General features: G+C 50.4%; 1 protein-coding gene across 2 annotated transcripts; it reads right to left on the bottom strand.

Annotated features, from left to right (window-relative positions):
* Positions 1–1,169: 1,169 nt before the first annotated feature.
* On the bottom strand, positions 1,170–19,032 carry LOC135397150 (mucin-6-like). 2 transcript variants are annotated; one of them, XM_064628515.1, is made up of 13 exons: positions 18,902–19,032; positions 17,773–17,885; positions 17,660–17,711; positions 17,558–17,587; positions 17,146–17,187; positions 15,770–16,298; positions 14,127–14,653; positions 6,740–7,266; positions 4,097–4,312; positions 3,758–3,876; positions 3,141–3,255; positions 2,681–2,947; positions 1,170–1,345 (listed from the first exon to the last, which is right to left on the bottom strand). In XM_064628515.1, exons 7-13 carry the CDS (start codon positions 14,200–14,202, stop codon positions 1,190–1,192), a joined length of 1,476 nt encoding a protein of 491 aa, XP_064484585.1. In that variant the 5' UTR covers positions 14,203–14,653; positions 15,770–16,298; positions 17,146–17,187; positions 17,558–17,587; positions 17,660–17,711; positions 17,773–17,885; positions 18,902–19,032; the 3' UTR covers positions 1,170–1,189. The 2 variants fall into 2 exon arrangements, with proteins under 2 accessions (XP_064484585.1, XP_064484586.1); XM_064628516.1 differs by lacking the exon at positions 18,902–19,032 and adding an exon at positions 17,943–18,193.
* Positions 19,033–19,855: the final 823 nt, after the last annotated feature.

The raw sequence follows: 19,855 nt of genomic DNA, 5'->3' as shown, positions 1-19,855 counted from the left end.
TGTCTTCTTGATTTCGAGATGACGTGGGGGTTAACCTGCAGTGACTCACGTTGATCGACCGGCAGAAGGGCGTTGTGTGTCACAACAAGGACGAAATTTCCGCTGGGGAAATGAGACAAACAGAAACAGAAACGCAGGTGGTGGTGTTGGTGGTCGTAGTAGTAGTAGTGGTGGCAGTGATAGTGGTAGTAGTAGTGGCAGTGGTGGTGGTAGTGGTGGAGTAGTAGTGGTAATGGTGGTGGTGGATAGTCGTAGAATTAGTATTAGTAGTAGAAGTAGTGGTGGCGGTGGTAGTAGTAGAGGTGGCGGTGGTAGTAGTAGTAGTGGTGGTGGTGGTGGTGGTGACAGTAGTAGTAGTCGTCATCATGGCCTGTTGGAATTTTTTATCCAGAATCGTGAGCACAGGTGAGGGAAACTGGGTTCACTATTTCATGCATCATCGCCCATTGGTGTCTACAGCTGAAAAACAAAAGGGACAGGGTATGCACAGGAAAGGAGAGCAGAGGGATGTCCCCAAATATTTGGGTGGATGCTAGTGCAGTGTAGGGGGTTTGGATATATCACTGGTCTTGGACATCACTTGCTGTCTTTCTTAAAGGAGCACTAAAACGCTAAAAACACGTTTACTTCAAACCACGTTACACGCTATGTTGGCTTTGTACTTGTTATCATAATTCGAAACTGATTCCGTTTCGAAGCTACAAACAAAATTGTACTGGACGCTTGCTTGCTTGCCTGGGGGCTAAGTGAAGGACCCTCAGCTCATACATCGGCGTTCTTAGTCCACGCTGCGTATGCATGCGCGTTCCACACCATGGAGCACAAAGTGCGCGAGCACAAAGCTGTGTGTGTAGCTGTTGTGGGCTACAATTCAGTGAAGAGTCATTGAAAAATGCAGCAGTGCGCATCATGCCGCGCAAATCCACACGTCCACGCGCGCTTCTCTGTTGTTTCATTGGATCTTTCCTTCCTATGGATCCCATTTGTTGCTGCCAAAGAATGCTGTTTTCATCATGTTTTCCTTCTAAACGGTAGGGTTGCGTGAACTAATTTTGTTTTAATTGCACTAATTGAGACAAGCTGTTTTTTTTTTTTCACTTTAGTGAACATTATCCCCCCCCCCCCCGCTGGTTTGTGGGTTCGTGACCCATAACGACTTGAGACAGAGGGATGTTTGACATATTTATTATTATCCATGTGGTTGACCGTGTATTATGCCAGCTACGTGTTTCACCCTTCCCAGAGACTCTTCTGGCTTACAATCGTCAGTCTCGAGCATATCAAACTGGATATCATGAAGCATCACGCCAAATGGGTACTTGACAGTGTTCGTCAATTTCTTGATCTGGAATAACAGAAGGCAATCAACGGGCAGTGCGTGTAGGGAGGTACCTCACAGTGTTGCAAAAACGTTTACGGAACACACTCCGGCGTATTTCTTGCCCAAAGTGACACCCTAGCGGCGAATGGTTCCGTACGGTCTTGCAAACCGGTGACTGGGTTACCTAGTCACATGCCTGTAAATCTGAAGGGTTCATTTCGCTGGCAGCGTGTCACTCTGTGGAAGGAACGCGCCGGAGCGTGTAACCGTAACTTTTATTCAGCACTGTAAACTGCGGCAATAGACGATGATAAAGGGTTAAGATGAAGTAGTGCAAAGGTTGAAGGATGAAGCAGGTGTCCTGTCACTTCTTTTTTGAACCCTTTGTCGTCGTCTATCACTGTAGTTTCATTATGAATAAAAGCACGGGACATTAAGTGGAGTGTCCTATGGGAAGAAAATTCGGCAGTGGTGCCCCAGTGGGTACGTGCAGCTAGAGCTTTCGCAAACCAAAAACCGCCCTTTATCTGGTTTCCCGGTGCCACTGGTCTCGTACTCCGGTCTCCAAGCCTATTGCCGTGCATTTGCATTCACTGAGTGCCGCTAACGTTTCTCCCCGCGGGACCACTCTGCCTTGCATCTAATATTGCACGAAGTAACATGAGGAACATGGCACGACAGTGTTGCGGCTTTAGGCACATCCTTGTGCAGAATTCTAATGGCAGCGTTCATGTCAGTCTCTGTTCATAGAACTAAGGGTGACCGGAAGCAGTCATCAAAGAATCCATAGATGCAATACGGCAAAAATGCCACGGCATAGGCATGCCGAGCTGAGACAGCAAGACCGCTCCATTTTGTACGAAAGCTACCGGCACCAAGATACTTGCTACACGACATGACGTGTTGCCGCTGTAGGCAAAGAGACCTCTTACAACCCGAATGGGGTATGCACCGGACGCGGTGTGTAAAAAGTGGTAGCTTCTATAATTACCACCTACGTCAACATAGCGTGTGACAAAGGGTGTAAAGGGTGGTAAAAGAAGTTATCCAAATTGCTACAAAAAGGCGTACGCCCCCCTCGCTCACCAAATCAGAAGGGGTAACCCTATCATTCGTGGCAGAGAGTGAGGTAGCAGGTAGAACTTTGCAGCCTTTTAGACACAACATATGCGACAACTATTACCTCCAATACGGTGTGACTGCTCCCCCCTTTTTTCTGCGAGTGCTGCTGTTTTGCTTGGGAACTGGACGAATGTGACGACGTTTGCGCAACAAAGTCATTCTCGCATTCTAAAGCCAGGAATCATTACGAATCGTCTATAATTACGGCATCCTTCAAACAAAGTTGTTGTTGCTTACAGAGTCCTCCATGCTCTTTGTGGTGCTGTAGGTGGCCACAGTTTGGCCAATGATATTGGTCGTCGTCAGCTTCGTATTATCGTACGCTTCCCCACTTCTGTATGGGCACCAATCCCCGTAGCGCACCATGGACTTGTACGTGCACGTGGCCGGCGGCGCGTTTGCAGGTATCGTGGTATTGTAAGCGTGTAACAGAACAGCCATAGTAAAAGAAACGCCGACACAGATCTGGGGAGTCATTCCTGACAAGGCGCTCTCAGCTACGGCCTGCACGTAAAAGAGAACACACAGATAAGAACATTCGGATACAACGCGTACGACGTCGGCTCTGGAGGCCGACATACATGCAGGATTCCTGTAACAATATCCATCAGTACATACTCCCAGTGTGTTCCGACTGTTCGGTAGGCATAAGACTGAACTGTAGGTAGGAATATTTGCAGTCCTGTAGCATACTTACCAATTCGTTGCCCCCTTGATTCCAAGATGATGCGGGGGTTAAGCTGCAGTGGCTCACGTTGCTCGGAGCGACCGGCAAAAGGGCGTTGTGCGTTACAACGACGACCAGGTCCCCTCTAGGGAAATGAGAGGGGTCATGCGTTAAGCCGCAAATGGTGAAGGATATTGGACACACACAGACATTGAATGATCAAAGAACACGGGAGGAATAGTACAAGAAATGCTATTGGTTCAGGCTTGGAGATCGTATATACAGGCTGTTTCACTGAAATACAAAACAAAAAAACAGTATCCTCACACCACTGGCAGCACTACGCAGCGCCTTTTTGGTTTTCGATACACCGCTTTCCTTTTTATTGTTTGGCTAATTTTTCGTGAAACACGCTGTATAATCGTCCATCGTAATTCGCTAGAGGATGGACACAATGTACCTATAGTAGTGCTTATTTATAGATGCCTCCGTTTCAGAAGGCATTAGGTACGAAAAGGCGAAATCGCTCGGTCTAGGGTAAGACTCCGTGCCATAGAGTAACGGGTCGGGGCTATACGGTCGTGTAAGACCCCTATATATTATTATAGGACAGCCTCGTCTGGTCGGTAGGTTCAACAACAACTTACGTGAATTTCTTCATAAAGTCCTCAAGGTTAGGAGCGCTTCTCGCGTTAATTTTTACGCTGCAGAAGGTGGTGAACTGCTGCCCTTTTTGCACTAGCGTAGAGTTTGCACTTGCCAAGCCCTGACATGAAAAGTAAAATGCGTTGATGAGATTGCGCATCTTGTGTTACGAAACCGCAAGCACGTCAGACTTAGTGCATCATTAGGGGAAAACCATTCAGCAGAATGTAACCGTTAAACACATCAGAAACACACCAATGTCATTGGTTCAATTGTTTCTGCTGTCACTAATTGATTGGTTTATTATTCTGCGTAGCTTTCCATGCAGAGACACGACTTACGCTGAAAAAGTGCGCTACTTGTGCAACGAAGGTGTCCACCTCAGCCGTAGCACTTGGCAGAGGTATTCCTGAAATGCCGTACGCGGTGATCCCCATGTCAGCCAGTCTCGTCATGTCCTTTTTCGCCGTTGCAGTATTCCAACCATAGGCAGTATCCTCGTAGAACCGACCCATGAAAGAGATGCCAAGCACTGGTGTCGGTTTCTTGGCGACAAGCTGGAGGGAATAAAGAACGCCGGTGTAAAAAGTGGAAAACAAAAACAACGCTGTGTCCATGTCGACATCGCACCGTGTAAGAACACAGTTTTTACGTCTCCATCAAATTACGCCACGTTGTACCTTCCCTCATTACGCACCCAGATACAAGAAGGAGCCACAACAGAGCGACAGGTGCCCGTCTCTATCTGTGACTCCGCACGTAGGCTTCCACTGGATCAGCCGGTGATACGCAATAAATTCTCACGATCTACGTTTGTAGTGGGCAGTGACCTAAGACCCACTTACGGAAGCGATGTGCCGGTGCCGTACCAGAGAACGAGCAGAAACAATGCAGCTATGTTGATGTTCTAAACGAGGATTAGATGGCGCAGCTACACTGGCATAAGTGTGTAGAGGAGATGGAGGAGATGGTACATGGGTCCTGATTGGTGATGATGGAAGGGCCAAATGTCCTAGGGAGCTATTCAGTCTGACGTTTCATTCTGGGGCCCTGACATAGCGCGCTCCACAGGGCACATTTGGTAGGCTCGCGCAAGTGCTCTTGGCAAATCACGGGGCCGAAGTGATGCATTTAAAGCGCGTCAATGCCAACAAGTACAACACACCCATCCTCGTATGGGAAGCGCCTTCTTCGAACTCCACTAAAAGCTGAACCACATGGCACGAACTAGAGCCCTGCACGGGCAGATTTTTCCGGGCCCGACCCGGCCCGGGCGCATCGAAAAATGGCCAGGCCCGACTCGGGCCCGGACCTTCATATTTTTATACGGCCTGGCGCGGCCCGGCCCGGTGAACCAGTGAGTATAGCCCGGCCCGACAAGGCGTCTAAGCAAATAGGGCCCGGCCCGACCCGGTGACTCAGCGAGTGGATCACGGCCCAGTATTTCCAGTCGGGACGTACGCGTTTCTGGCGCTTATCAAACAAATTTATAAGTAAATTTATAAAGTGAGAAGACAAGGCCACAAACATACAAGTGATGGCGGTTTAACACCGTAACCGCACGAGACCAAATTAAATCCAGAACGCACGCGGGCATGGGCGTTATCGTTAAGTTTTTGCGGAGGTAGAGGATGCTGTCGACAAACGTCTTCTCCCAGTCCCTTCCCCTCTCACCGAACTTTGCCAACGTGATTGTGAAATACGTGAGGAGTGAGGAGCAATGTAAAGTGGATTTGAGAATGTTCTAGAGGGTCGAATCATATGCATGATGCAGTGTCTTGTGTCAGTGTGTTTGCTTGTCTTTGCAAAACATGCACAGCAATGACGCAAGCGCATGATGATATGAACTCTCCATCGTGTGGAATTAGCTGCGTGGCCCGGCCGGGCCTGACTCTCGGAAACACGTTTGTCGGCCCGGCCTTGCCCGCGGTGGTGGCGTATTTTGACGGCCAGGGCACGGCCCGGCCCGGCGCCGCCATATTTTGTGAGCACACAGCCAATAACAAGCCCGGCCCGCGGGCCGGGTCGGGGACCCGGGCCCGTGGAGGCCTCTGGAACGAACACAGTCCGGAAACTGCTCGAACCGAAATCGGGACCGAACTTTTTTTCGTGCATCACCGCATGGTCCCGAATGGCAAGCCAAAGTTCGGCCGAAGACTTCTGACCTTTGGGCACATCCCCTTTCAACCATCGAGCTCAATGAGATGATCCCTTGAACGGAAACATCTCCTTGAGTCTGAGGAGCAAACGAAGGGGGGGAGGGAACTATACAGGACGGACACGGGACAAGAACCGACAACGACGACTCAAAAGTCGTCATTTGAGTCGTCGTTGCCGGTTCTTGTCCCGCGTCCGTCCTGTGTAGTTTTCCCCCCTTCGGTTGCTCCTCAGACTCAAGGAGATGTTTCCGTTCAAACCGCATACACCAGCTCGCTTGTCTACTCTACTTGTGTTCAACGAGATGATCCCTGTATTCATAGGTGTAGAAGTCGAACACACGCCAACAGTCGACCCGATTGCTACCTCATTGTTGCTATGGTTCTGCTTCTGGCTGAATTGCCATTCGATGCTTGCTGCTTTTTCGGTTGGCGTCACTTCCCATTTCGGAGCGGAAATCTGGCTTGGTCAGATGGAGCCGAATTTAACTCTGAATTCTGTTCTCTGAAGAAAGTTCGGTCCCGAATTCGGTTCGGAATGAATTCGGACGCTTTTCGGGACAAACTTTCCAGCCACCGACCCGAATGGTGGATCCAAAGTTACCTTACGGCAGCCGAAAGACAAGCACTCCCCGAGATGGGGTTGTAATGGGGCAGTTGCAAGAAACATTTGAAGATGCGGGACATGAACACCATGAACACCTGCGCCCATGACACTCATCGTTGCCGTTTTAGCTGTCTTTAGCTGTGTTTTAACTGTTTTGGCTAAATGAGCCCGCACTTGCTACTTTGCTGCTCCGAGCAGTAATGCCGAAGTCCTTGACTTACCTCGAGGAAGTTTTCCCAAGCTGTGAAATCCTGAGTTGGAAAAATCCCTTTCGAAGTCCCTACCATGTTGTCGTGTATGATGTAATCGCACGGGATGTTGATGTACTTGTCCGGTTCATTGAAGTGTGCGCCGACCGTGCACATGACGAAGTCTTTGAGGTTCCCTGGCGGTCCTGGTGGTGCTGGTGGTGGTTGTGGTGTTGGCTTTGGTGTTGGTGGTGTTGGTTTTGGTGTTGGTGGTGTTGGTTTTGGTGTTGGTGGGGTTGGTTTCGGTGTTGGTGGGGTTGGTTTCGGTTTCGGTGTTGGTGGGGTTGGTTTCGGTGTTGGTGGTGTTGGTTTCGGTTTCGGAGTTGGTGGTGGTTTCGGTTTCGGTGTTGGTGGTGTTGGTGGTGGAGTAGGTGGTGTTGGTGGTGGAGTAGGTGGTGTTGGTTGTGGTTTTGGTGGTGCTTTTGTTGGTTTTGTTGGTGGTGGTACTGGTTGTGGTGTTGGTGGTGCTGACGGTGGTGCTGCTGTTGGCGGTGGTGGTGCTGAAAAGTGAAAGGAACTGTAGCAGCAGCGTCATAATCATCACCAGCACCGCCATCGGTTACGCGCAGCACTGCGCGTGACCCGAGCTTTCGTTTTCGGTTCATCGCCATTAACCGTCATTAAACCCATCAACCTCAGTAGAGCCTGGTCGCCTCATTTCTCGCTCTACAACTGGTGACCCGGACGTGATCCAACGTTCCACCATCATGAACGGTGACCAGCACTCCACCAGCTCTTCGCCTCCCAGCCGGCCACCGCCACTTCCACCGCTCGAGGCTTCTGTGGCACCGCTCCGCCTGCCGCCTTTCTCCATCTCCGATCCTCAGCTGTGGTTCGCGCAGGCGGAGGTTCTCTTCGACGGACGCCGCGTCACTTCTCAAGCCTCAAGGTTTGGCTATGCCATCGCAAACCTTCCTCCCGAAGCTGCGGCGGAACTCCGTGACCTAATAATCCACCCTCACCCCGAGTTGCCCTACGACACCTTACGGGACGAGTTAATCCGCCGCACGTCTGCTTCGGAGGAGCGGCGATTGCAGCAGCTTCTGAACAGGGAAGAGCTCGGCGATCGACGGCCCACCCAGCTCCTACGCCGCATGCGCGACCTCGCCGGCAACCCTACCACGGACGACTCACTACTACGCGAGCTCTTCCTACAACGTTTGCCCCACAACGTACGCATGATCCTGGCCGCCGGCGAAAATTCCCGCCTGGATGACTTGGCGAAGATGGCGGACCGTATTCTGGATTTTGCTGGCCTTCCATCTCCAGGAGCCGTTGCCGCCCTGGCCCCCCGCACCTCCCCTCCACCGGTGGACGTTGCAATCAATGCCATCAGCACGTCGCTCCAGCAACTCCAGACTACGGTGGCGGCCCTGGTGAACCGGGTGGACGCCATTCCCCCGCAGCGACCACGTTCCCCTCTGCGCCCGTTTTGCCGTCGCTGCTCGCCATCCCGTCAACGGTCTCCTTCGCCCTCTCAGCACCACTTCTGCTGGTATCATCGAAAATTTGGCGATGCCGCAAGGAACTGCCAGGCCCCTTGCTCGTGGCCGGGAAACGCTCCCCCCAACCATTAACGGCTGGCGTGGCTGGGGGCGACAACAGCCGGCTCTTCCGGATCACGGACCGCGTGTCCGGCTGTCGCTTCCTGGTGGACACCGGGGCTGACGTGAGCGTCGTTCCACCAACCCCCGCAGAAAAACGACACCGACAACCAGACTTGGCTTTGCAGGCCGTCAACAAGTCCACCATCTCAACTTACGGTCAACGCTCCGTCACCCTTGACCTCGGCCTGCGCAGAGTATTTCGTTGGGTTTTTACCATCGCCGACCTCCCCTTCGCAATCCTTGGCGCCGACTTCCTCCACCATTTCGACCTTCTTGTGGATATTAGACGCCAGCGCCTCGTCGACAACACTACTTCTTTGCACGTTTATGGAGCCCCAGCGCATATAGCCGCCATTAGTCCCACCATACGGCTACCGTTGCCCACTGCTTTCGCCGACATTGTCACGGAGTTCCCCGCTGTCCTGCGCCAATCGCACGCCTCTTGCCCACCTCGCCACAGCGTCACTCACCACATCGTGACACGGGGCCCCCCTGTCTTCGCTCGCCCCAGACGGCTGGCTCCGGAGCGCCTCGTCATTGCCAAGAGGGAATTCGAGCACATGCTCGAACTGGGGATCATTCGGCCTTCCTCCAGCCCGTGGTCTTCCGCTCTCCACATGGTGCCCAAAGCAACACCTGGTGATTGGCGCCCATGTGGGGACTACCGTGCACTCAACATCGTCACGGTACCGGACAGATACCCGCTTCCCCATATTCAGGACTTCACCGCGAATCTTGACGGAGCGACCATCTTCTCCAAGATAGACCTCATCAAAGCCTATCACCAAATTCCCGTCCATCCCCCTGACATCCCGAAGACTGCTATAACCACCCCTTTTGGCCTCTTTGAATACGTGCGGATGCCCTTTGGCCTGCGTAATGCTGCGCAGACATTCCAACGATTCATCAACGAAGTGCTCCGCGGCCTGGACTTCGCATTCGCATACATGGATGACATCCTCGTCGCAAGTCCATCTCCGGAGGCTCATCGCGCCCATCTGCGCGCCCTGTTCTCGCGCCTGGAGGACTACGGAGTCTCCATCAATGCCGCGAAGTGCGAGTTTGGCGTTACCACCCTTACCTTCCTGGGACACACCATCACATCCGAACCACGGCCTACCATCCGGCTGCCAACGGCCTGGTCGAGCGCCTTCATCGGCAGCTCAAGGCTTCCCTCCGCGCCACTGACCACGGCGACACAACCTGGCCCGAGCGTCTACCCTTCGTCCTGCTTGGCCTTCGCGCCGCGATCCGCCAGGATGACTGCAGCGCGGCCCACATGGTCTACGGCTGCCCGCTCCGCCTTCCCGGATCATTCTTCACCCCCTCGGCCCCGCTCGTGCACGACCCTTCCTCCTACATCGACCGTCTCCGCCAGCTCTTCCGGGACCTCAAGCCCACGCCTACCCGCTCCGCTCCCGCAACACGCGTGTTCGTGAGCCCCGACCTTAATCAAGCCACCCACGTCTTCGTCCGCCGGGACGCTGTGCGCTCCAGCTTGCAGCCTCCCTATGACGGCCCCTACAGGGTCATCTCGCGAGCCGGGAAGTTTTTCCGCCTCGATCTTCCGCGGGGACCTGACACTGTGGCCATCGACAGGCTCAAGCCCGCATTCCTGGAGTCGGCACCTCTGGTATCGCCCGACCAGCCCTCCCTACGTCCGTGCTCAGCTCCTGTCTCCGGCATTCCTCCCCCTCCACGTCGAGTGCATTGGGCGCCGCAGCTCGCACACTACGAGCCGCCCGCCGCCTCGGGTCCGGCTCCTGCACTCCTTGGCCTCGGCGCCCGACCTTTCCGCCAACCTCGGCCCTCCTCGCCAGCCTTGTCATCCGCCACGGGGGGGAGCCCTGTAGCAGCAGCGTCATAATCATCACCAGCACCGCCATCGGTTACGCGCAGCACTGCGCGTGACCCGAGCTTTCGTTTTCGGTTCATCGCCATTAACCGTCATTAAACCCATCAACCTCAGTAGAGCCTGGTCGCCTCATTTCTCGCTCTACAGAACTAAGATTAGAACTACTGCAGCATAATGATCCACTTTCGGCACGAGTTACCCCAATTGACTGAATTGCTAAAGATTACAATGATCCGTAATCACTTGCCTCCCCGTCATGTGACGAGTATCTCGCTCATGTCATTCTTATCTCATTCGCGGGAATAAACATACGGTCAACGTGCCTCGCTGTCTCGTCTTCCACACCCCTAGCGGCCAGTTGTAGAATGCCATGTTTTGCCTCTAGTGATTATGACGATGGCAAGGGCAGAGAGAGAGAGAGATGATAGCGGCTATCAGGCATTACGAGTACGAAGGGTCGTCAAGTCTCACCCTTGAACGTGCACGTAACCACGAAGCCTATGAGGGACGAAGTTTTACCCCAATCAGCATGACAAAGGGCTATCCCCAAAGTTTGTTTTTCTTGAGTTTCTACCCAGTAGGTAGAAATCGCATGGGCGTACCCGCATATGGCAGAGGGGTCGCTGCAAGCGTCATCATTTCCTCTTCTGCGCAGGTTTGTCGGGAAGCAGTGAAGGTCCTTTCCACAAATTGTTCGAAGAGTGCGACATAACCTTTTGTCTAAGGAAGGATGAACAAGGAGACGAACACGCACAAAGTGGACAAGACAAACGCAGTCCAGGACAAACAGGACACAGTCATGTTCTCTTCGATGAAAGATGAAAGTCACTGAAAAGGTTAGCCAGCTGTGGGGATCGAACCCACATCTTATGGATTACCGGTTCTCTCTTGTTCTCTTCGTGTGTGTTCCGTATCTTTCCTCCATGATGTGAGTTTAGAATTCACACCAGCTTGCTTCCCTCCTTATGCTATGTTCCTCATATGTTGTCTGTTTTTGGCTGCTTTCGTTTGTTGTGGAAGTTCCATGCGTTCTTGCACAAGAACCATAATTGTAGCCGACCTGTAAACCGCGCAGAGGTCTTTGATCCGAACGGTACTCCGGACAATGCCTTCAGCTCATTCAGAGACCCGGGTCAAAGCTAAGCCATCTCTCCGACACTCAATGGTGTCATTCCGTGACGCGGGGAGGGGGGGGCGACACGATTGAACAACGAGAAAGGGAAGGAGAAGTGGTGAACTAAAACCTTCTGAAGGGGTGTAATAAAACGACTTGGGTGTGCAAAAAAAGAAACAGTTCGAAGAACTGACTGTCAGGTAGGAAAATATTGTTAATGGCGTGTATGCACAAAGTACCTAACCCACAGGTTAAAGAAGACTGTCCAGAAATAACGAGATTTGTGTCAACCTTGAGTTAAGGTCAAGTTAAGCTCACTTCCCAAAAAAAGCGGAAAAGAAAGAGATCCCACCCGACACACTTGCCTGTAGGGTAAGACACAGAGATAAAAAAGTTGAATGTGTCAAAGGCGTAGTTTATTCAATTCCGCTATAATACAATATAGGAGAGAGATAATGGGTTTAATGGCACAAAGGCAACAAAGGTCATAGAGCGCCAAAACTACGGTGAGTATGTGAGAGATGATTATGGGAGAGATGATGTGTGAGAGAGAGTGTGTGGTAGTTAAAAGCTATCTAGAGGTATGAGCGATGAGATGGACCAGGATAAGACAGGAGGAGAGAGAGGAGGATGACGATAACAAGTGAGTATGGTAGTTAAAAGCTATCTACAAGTGTGAGCGATCAGGTGATCCAGGATGAGATATTTACATGAGTTCGGTGATATTGGATAAAAGCGGAGCAATACTTAACATCTACATCTGACTAACCCACACATGGTCAAAAATTGGATGACATTATTAAACGTCACAAGAGGAGTGTCACCGGGAAAGTCACGAATAACGATTAGAGCTCTGCACGGGCTCGAGCTTACCCGAATATTCAAACCGCTGGCCAAGCCGCTTTCTTTTTTTGTGGGCCTAGGCTGGTCTTGGGAGTTGACCATAACGGGTCCGGCCCGAGCCTAGATGGGGCCCTAGCTTGTGTTACTGCTCTGTTAGTTAGCCACGGTCACATATTTACAGCCTGATGCACTGGGCGGGGCTGGGTAGCCTAAGAATTCCTTCGAGCTCGGGCCGAGAAACCTAAAATCCTCTGGGCTTGGGCCGGGACCGGGATAGGTATTCAGCCGTCGGGCCAGGCCCGGCCCTAAAAAATGCGGCCTGTGCAGTGCTCTAATAACGATACCAAAAGTTCCCATTTTGCAGCGCATATTAGTGAGTTTTAGTATATCGAAATCTATCGCTTTTGCGTGCGTATGGGATAGCGTTGATAGTTCTGCGCACGCGCAATACGTAAACAGAGTTCTGCGCATTGCGCAGAACCACCAACGCTATCCCTTACGTATACGCAAAGGCGACAGCATATGATATACTGAAACTCACTATTAGTGACTTTTAGTATAACGTTCTCTGTCGCCTTTGGGTACATATGGGATAGCGCGTTGGTTCTGCGCAATGCACTTTACGCATTGCGCGTGCGCAGAACCACCAACGCTATCCCATACGTACGCCAAGGGCGACAGCGTACGATGTACTCGCCGTTGACCGGTGCGGTTGTGTCCCTATTTTCTAAAGTACATGAATAATTACGGTGCCGAAAAATCCGCACCTCCGGCACGTGATCGAAACGACCAAGATAAAACAAAGAAAAGAAAAGTGTGTCAGCAAAGCGATAGAGACGCGCTCTTATCGCGAGCTCGACATGATTTGGGTAGTTTTATCGTTCTGATAATTGCAGCTAATAGGGCGAGGGATGTTTCCACACCCCACTTGAATCACAGTGCGTCTGTGTTTCAGCAAGTACACTCTTAAAAATGAACTTCACCACATAGCACGCTCCTAGCCAACCACCATTCCGAATGACAACGTTCTGGCCCCCGATTTGTTGAAAACGATAGGCCGAGCCTATTTTGTGCCCATTATGTACGGCACAAAATAGGCTCCGCCTCTCGTTTTCAACAAACCAAGGGAGAGAACGATGGCATTCGGGATGATGGTTGGCTAGGAGCGTGCTATGTGGTGAAGTTCATTTTTAAGAGTGTAGGGTCTCGTTCAAAGTTGCGGCTGTGTCGTCCAATTTGTTTCTTTCGACCAAGTTTTCGTCCTCCTAATTCCCTCCGATTCAGTGCAAGATTGAGAGAGAGAGAAAGAGGTAGCTGGGGCTGCTTGCTGTGCTACTACTATATACACTCTAAAAACAGAACTTCACCGCATAGCACGCTGTGCGCCAACCACAAACACGAATGACAGGGTTATCGCTCCTGATTCGAGGAGAGAGGAGGGCGTACGCCTTTTTGTGGCAATTTTCATATATCCAAATTGCCACAAGAAGGCGTACGCCCCGTTCGCTACTCGAATTATAAGCGATAACCGCATCATTCGTGGCAGTGCACTCTTAAAAATGAACTTCACCACATAGCACGCTCCTAGCCAACCACCATCCCGAATGACAACGTTCTCGCCCCTGATTTGTTGAAAACGGGAGGAGGAGCCTATTTTGTGCCGTGCATAATGGCACAAAATAGGCTCCTCCTCCCGTTTTCAACAAATCAGAGGCGAGAACGTTGTCATTCGGGATGGTGGTTGGCTAGGAGCGTGCTATGTGGTGAAGTTCATTTTTAAGAGTGTGCTTGGCACACAGCGTGCTATGCGGTGAAGCTCCGTTTTTAGAGTGTGCACTCTAAAAACACAACTTCACCGCATAGTCCACGATATTCACACTATGACAAGAATGTAGTCGCCGTTCGTTTGGACCCCTCAGGACCAACGTCCAGTTTACTTACGTTTTGGCGTTTGGTGTTTTGGCGTTGGTACGGAGGGAACTGGTACTGGTCTGACAGGAACGATAGTCAGGGGCATGCCGGGAACTTCATCGTCTTTGTCTACGCCTTAAAAAGAAATATTCTTACCATACTACCCCATAGGAATTGACATTTCAGAAACTTGTGTGTATGGCGTCGCATTCTGGCTTCGTGAACTAGACGAGCAACACGGGTACTCGGGCTCTCGTACTGGGGTACGAAAGCTGCTATCTCAGAGTTGCGTATTTACGCTAACGGAGAACCAGACTCGTACGTATCTTGAGTACGTACTCAAAATACAGTATGTTAAATCTTTTTCCGCTGTTTTGGTGCTCTCCTCAATACTTTTTTACTCAATACGACAAGTATTTTTAATGTATTCAAAATACTTTTTTTTTTCAGTATTTGCTACTCAGTACTCCAAATACTTTCCTTCCTCGTCAAGCAGACTTCCCACTGACAACGCTAGAATGGAGCCATTCCCACTGCTGGGAGTAACCTACCTGAACCTGAAACATTAATACATATTAAAGTTTGGTTAGATCGATTTATAGAGCCGCATAGTACAACAAGATCAATATACTGCCACAGCAAAGACATTTCGCGCGTGAAATATCCAGCGAATGCCATACAATCGCCTTTGCGATGTGATGTATACCCATAATTAAATACTGCTGTAATAGTCAATTGCTTGCGGAACATTCAAGCTATTAGTTATGCAAGATCTGGCATAACTATTCCTTACCAAAACCGATGACTCAATTTCCGTATATGGCATCACAAAGCCGCATAGCAAAGACATTCTGTATGTGAAATATGTTCACTGAATACCACAAAATCCAGACACAATTTCCTGGCGGTCACTACCAGAACCTCGCGACGGTGTCTGCAGAGGCACACTGTACTGCATGAATGTTAGCAAATAGGCTTAGTGCTTATGACGCCGAACACTGTAGGTGAAACAACGCAGCGTTCTTCAAGCATCACGGAGGAAGTCGTGACTCAACACGATGCTTGGCGGTAAAAGAGGCTTAGCAGCTCGGTACCTTGCACGTATCATGCATATTCTGGGTTTCATCGTCAACAAAAATGGCTTGGTCATTTCACCCCGCAAGACATGCTCGTTTCTACAAAAGGTAACTACGCTGTTAAAACAGAACTTCACCACATAGCATGCTCCTAGCCAACCATCATTCCGAATGATGTCATTCTGTGTCCTGATTTGTTCAAAACAGGGGGGGAGGCGCCTATGTTGGACAAGCATAATGTGACTCAGATAGGCGCCTCCTCCCATTTTCGACAAATCAATGCACAGAATGATATCATTCAGAATCATGGTTGGCTAGGAGCGTGCTATGCGGTGAAGTTCTGTTTTAACAGTGTAGTGCCATACGATGCAAACGTATCATTAATAATAATGGTAAGGCGTCCTAAATAATGGTGTCGCTCCCTCTGAGCGTTTGTGCCAATACAAAGTGTCATGTAAGGAAGTTGGACCTTTCTACATAACTGTTCCTCTAAATATTCCCTAGGCGATTGATTGTCAGCACTAATTTTGCACTGGCACGATTTAGTTGCCCATTACCTGTGAACCCCCACTGAATGCAAATAAAGGAAGCACAAACCTCTCGCCAGAAAGAAGATGAGTAGTCCAATTGCGAGGGCAAGCAGCAGCGCCGCAATAACGGCCAGTATCATGTTCCTGTACAGCAGACACATCAGGCACACAGTGGCAGAAAATTAGCTTACAATAGTGCGCGCAGCGGCAGTGATCTCTCCTGTCTGCTTCCGCTGTGTTGTGACGTCAGATCAGCCGAGCACTTTCATTGGCTACCGATAACCGTCTGCTACGGCACGAGATCAAGGCGCGGTACGGACGGCGCCAAATACAACCGCAAAAGAGGAAGCAGGAGAAGAAAAAGTCTCACTATTGGGCAGCCGCGGTGACGTCACAGGCTGGCAGCCAATGGAAGGTGATTTTCTGACCCACGAAATATAATGTTTTCTTGCGCATCAAAGATTATACGAGCTGCGCTCTTACTTCTCGTGCGAATATTTGTTGTAATTGGAATGTGTACTGTTCCTGAGTGATTTGTTTTTTAGACCTGCCAGGATTCTTGAGACAAGAGAGCTGAAATGCTTACATATCCCCGCCTGCAAAAGAAACAAATACGGTTTACCTACACAGATACAAAATAGATGTCGTTCACGAGTACAATGGTGGCACAACTGCGTATCACCCAGGCTGTCGCAGACGGGCAGTCTTCATTGACGTGAACGTTAAATCCGATGCACTGTGACAGGTCGACATAGTTCAAACGCTGGATGACACTGTGTACATGTTTAATGGCCATTGGTTCGAATATGGTCATTAAAGGCTGCCCTTGCGACAGGGGTGTAAGACGCGACCCCATGCTATATCTTGCCGCAGTTCACGTAATTGGCAGCGTCACCTATCATTTCCATCACGCGGATCAGGCTTTCCAAAATACGTGATCATGGACGCTATCAGTCAGTCAAGTGCATTGAAACCATCCAATGTGAACTTGTGCGAGACCAAAGATATCCAGCCATGTCGTGGGTCCTGCGTGACCTGCGCATAACTGCGGGTGCGGATCCAGATTTTTTATATTGTGCGGGTAGCGTTTCGGGGGTCACTCTTGATTCCGGTGAGGGCAACGGGTCAGACACGGGTTGGATAAGAACACACTCAATTTCAAAACCTTGTGCAGCGGGAGTTTTGTCTCGCCGCGGGTGCAGGGGTGCAACTCGGGTCGGATGCAAGTCGAGAAATTCCAACCCGTGCAGGATTCTAGTGATGGCAAGCATAAAAGGAGGCAAACTACTGAACGGTTGTTAATTTTTAATGTTCATAGTGTTCCCCCATTACTATTGTGTCAAAAATATTGCATCATATGTTGTCAGGAAGCTTCTGTAGGATTCGATATGGGAGAATACTACTTCATTGCAATCTGTAGTTCGCGACACAAACTGCACTTACCTAAAATGTCCGCTTCATCCTCGTCTTGCTGGCGACCGGACTCTGAAATAAGTGCCATAGGTTATCATCAATGACTTCTTAAAATTATCGATAAGACCTATTATTTCTTATTTTCCTTATTATGATTGCGCCACATTATTATTATCCTTACTTATTACTTATTTGCGAAGAGACACTTCCGTATCACATTTTGGAAAAAAAATTTGCACTGGAGCACTCACCCTGACAAGAGGGCATCCCATTCTATGTGACCTTGTGACGTCATCCACTCAAACACTGCCTACCTGCACATTACTCTCCACTGCTGGTATGGCGACGTTTGAGTTATATTATGCGCGTGTAGCTAATGAGTTTCTGTCTCTGTTTCCTGTGAGGAGCTGTGAGCTAAAGCATAGCGGGTAAACTGACATACCTGCTAAGGACAGTGCCATCGTTGAAGATCCTGAAAAAGGAATAAAATTTATAAAAATGACGTAACATGCAGTAGAGGGTAATGAAATGACGTCACCCATACCTTCGCCCATCATTGACCGTGACATTATATTTGACTGGTAAGGGCTACGGCTCTGAAACAGGGATGGATCGTGAGTAAGATATCGGGAAGCTGTCAACGCGCCCATTCAGTACCTTCATGGTAAATAAGCTGTTGGGTTTCAGTTCAGTACGGTTTTATGTGCCGCTCAGGATATGTTGCTCTGTACTTGCTTGCTTGATGTGTTTCTCTCAACATTTATTTTTATCTGTAAACGTCAGTGAATTCAAAGTCATCGGAATGGCTTTACATTTTTCACACTAACCTTTTTCTCGCCCCAAACTTTCACGGAGCCAAAACGGCCTGCTACAAGCTGCGGGACTCAATGGCGCTTAGGTTTTATTTGTGAAGCAAGTGGGCGACAACAACGTTAGTGCGAAATGAGCCTAACGTTCCTAATCTTTGATTTGACGTCTTCCTTTCAAGTTTTTTGTTTTTATAAACTGCTTAGGATCTACTAAAAATTCTGACTGTTGCTGTCTAGTAGCGGCTCTACTAGAAGGGTGTGTTGGGACTATCCTTGCGTTTGCTGACCAAGAGCGAGGGAGAACGCGGAGGGCAGACACTTCCCAAGCCTCTCCTCTCGCCTATGAGATGGCGCAGCGTTACCGTTGTTTCACGTGTCGCAAGGCTTCTGCCATGGTGCACCAATCTAACCAACTGCTTCGCCATCCGTTAGCAAGCAACTGACGCTGTTTTGCCTGCCGCCAGGCTTCTGCCGTGGCAAACCAATCTAACCAACGGGTTTGCCGTCCGTCAACATGAGAACGAGGCCAAGCGGGAGCCGCGCGTACGCCGGTTAACGGACGGCGAAGCCACTGGTTAGATTGGTGCGCCATTGCAGAAATCTTATGGCAGGCAAAACAGTGGCAGTTGCTGGTTAACGGACGGCGCAATGCGGAGTGCGCAATGGAAGAAGCCTTGCGACACGCGAAACAACGGTAAGACTGCGCTATCTCATAGACGAGAGCAGAGGCTTGAGAAGTGCCTGCCCTCCGCGTTCTATTGGACGGCATCCAGGAGGCGGAGCCTCCCTCGCTGTTGGTCAGCAAACGCAAGAATAGTCAACTGATTAAGGTGGAGGGCAATTGCAGCTTTTATTTCCCTAGATTGCACTGATTCCCACTTTGGTCCCCTTTCAGCTCAAAATTTACTCCCGGCACTGCAATTAGCGCATAGACTAAAGGATTAAACAACATAGGATAAACGAAGGGCAATCCTCACCAAAGATATCGGAAGGTACAAAATGCAGCAGAGAATGCGCAGTCAATATGCTGATCGGCGGGGTAGACAGGATGGTTCGGATGGTCGGGGCACGAGCTGCATGCACGATTCGAAACTTCTTCTTCTCGGCTTCGCGTGGATTGACCACCACCTAATACTACTAACGCCACCTGGATGCTTAGTGATGATGATGATGATGGTGCCTCCGGTTGTGGTGGTAATGGTTAAAGGGCTCACCGTTGTCGGCCTCCCATATGTGGGCAACGTCACGACTGACGCTCTGGGGAGGAATCTGTGTCCTGGGCCGACTTCTGAGGGAACTGTGCCGACATATGTCCGAAAAAACGTCTGAGGAGAACCCACGAAACACCCCACAAACAGCACAGCCGGCACCGGGATTCGAACCCGGGTACCCTCTCGGTGCTTCCCCTCACTCCTTCAGCAACGTGGACACAAAGTCGGGATGCGTGCAAATCGCCACAGATAATATAATAATGGTACCGTGATGTCACACGTCACGTTTGTCTGCTCAGCGTAGAGACATGTTGCACGTGCCGACAGGGTAGGACTGCCGATAATTTAGACCCCCTGGGGTTCTTTTGACGTTCGCCCGAAATCTCCGATAGGCGGTGCTAGAAGCAATGTTTCACCAGAGCCGTTTATAGGGAGAGTTTGGCCATTAGGAGGAGCCTAACGTGAAGCGCGTCATGCGACGTCACGGCTAAGCCACCTCCCTCGCCGTGCTCTATTGTTGTGCCGTTGTCAGCCGGTCGCCGACGCCATATTGATGCTGATCGTTGCTTACGATGCAAGGAGGGAAGACACGTGCGTACAATGGGGGGGGGGGGGGTCCTTCGAAAGCCCTTCGTCCTTGAACTCTTTCAGTTTGGCAACAAATTCCCCCCCCCCTTATCACAGGCGGCTGTGGGTCATAAGCCGGTTATTCCTGTAGAC

Source organism: Ornithodoros turicata, chromosome 6 (assembly GCF_037126465.1).
Source record: "Ornithodoros turicata isolate Travis chromosome 6, ASM3712646v1, whole genome shotgun sequence".
Classification (NCBI taxonomy): domain Eukaryota; kingdom Metazoa; phylum Arthropoda; class Arachnida; order Ixodida; family Argasidae; genus Ornithodoros; species Ornithodoros turicata.
This window is presented reverse-complemented; position numbering and strand designations above follow the sequence as displayed.

Coding starts and splice junctions, on each gene's coding strand:
- LOC135397150 (XM_064628515.1), bottom strand. CDS start 14,202: ATGCCCCTGACTATCGTTCCTGTCAGACCAGTACCAGTTCCCTCCGTA. Junction 4,313..6,739: donor CTTGGGAAAACTTCCTCGAG/GTAAGTCAAGGA, acceptor TATTCCCTCCAG/CTTGTCGCCAAGAAACCGAC. Junction 2,948..3,140: donor ATCAAGGGGGCAACGAATTG/GTAAGTATGCTA, acceptor TTTTACGTGCAG/GCCGTAGCTGAGAGCGCCTT.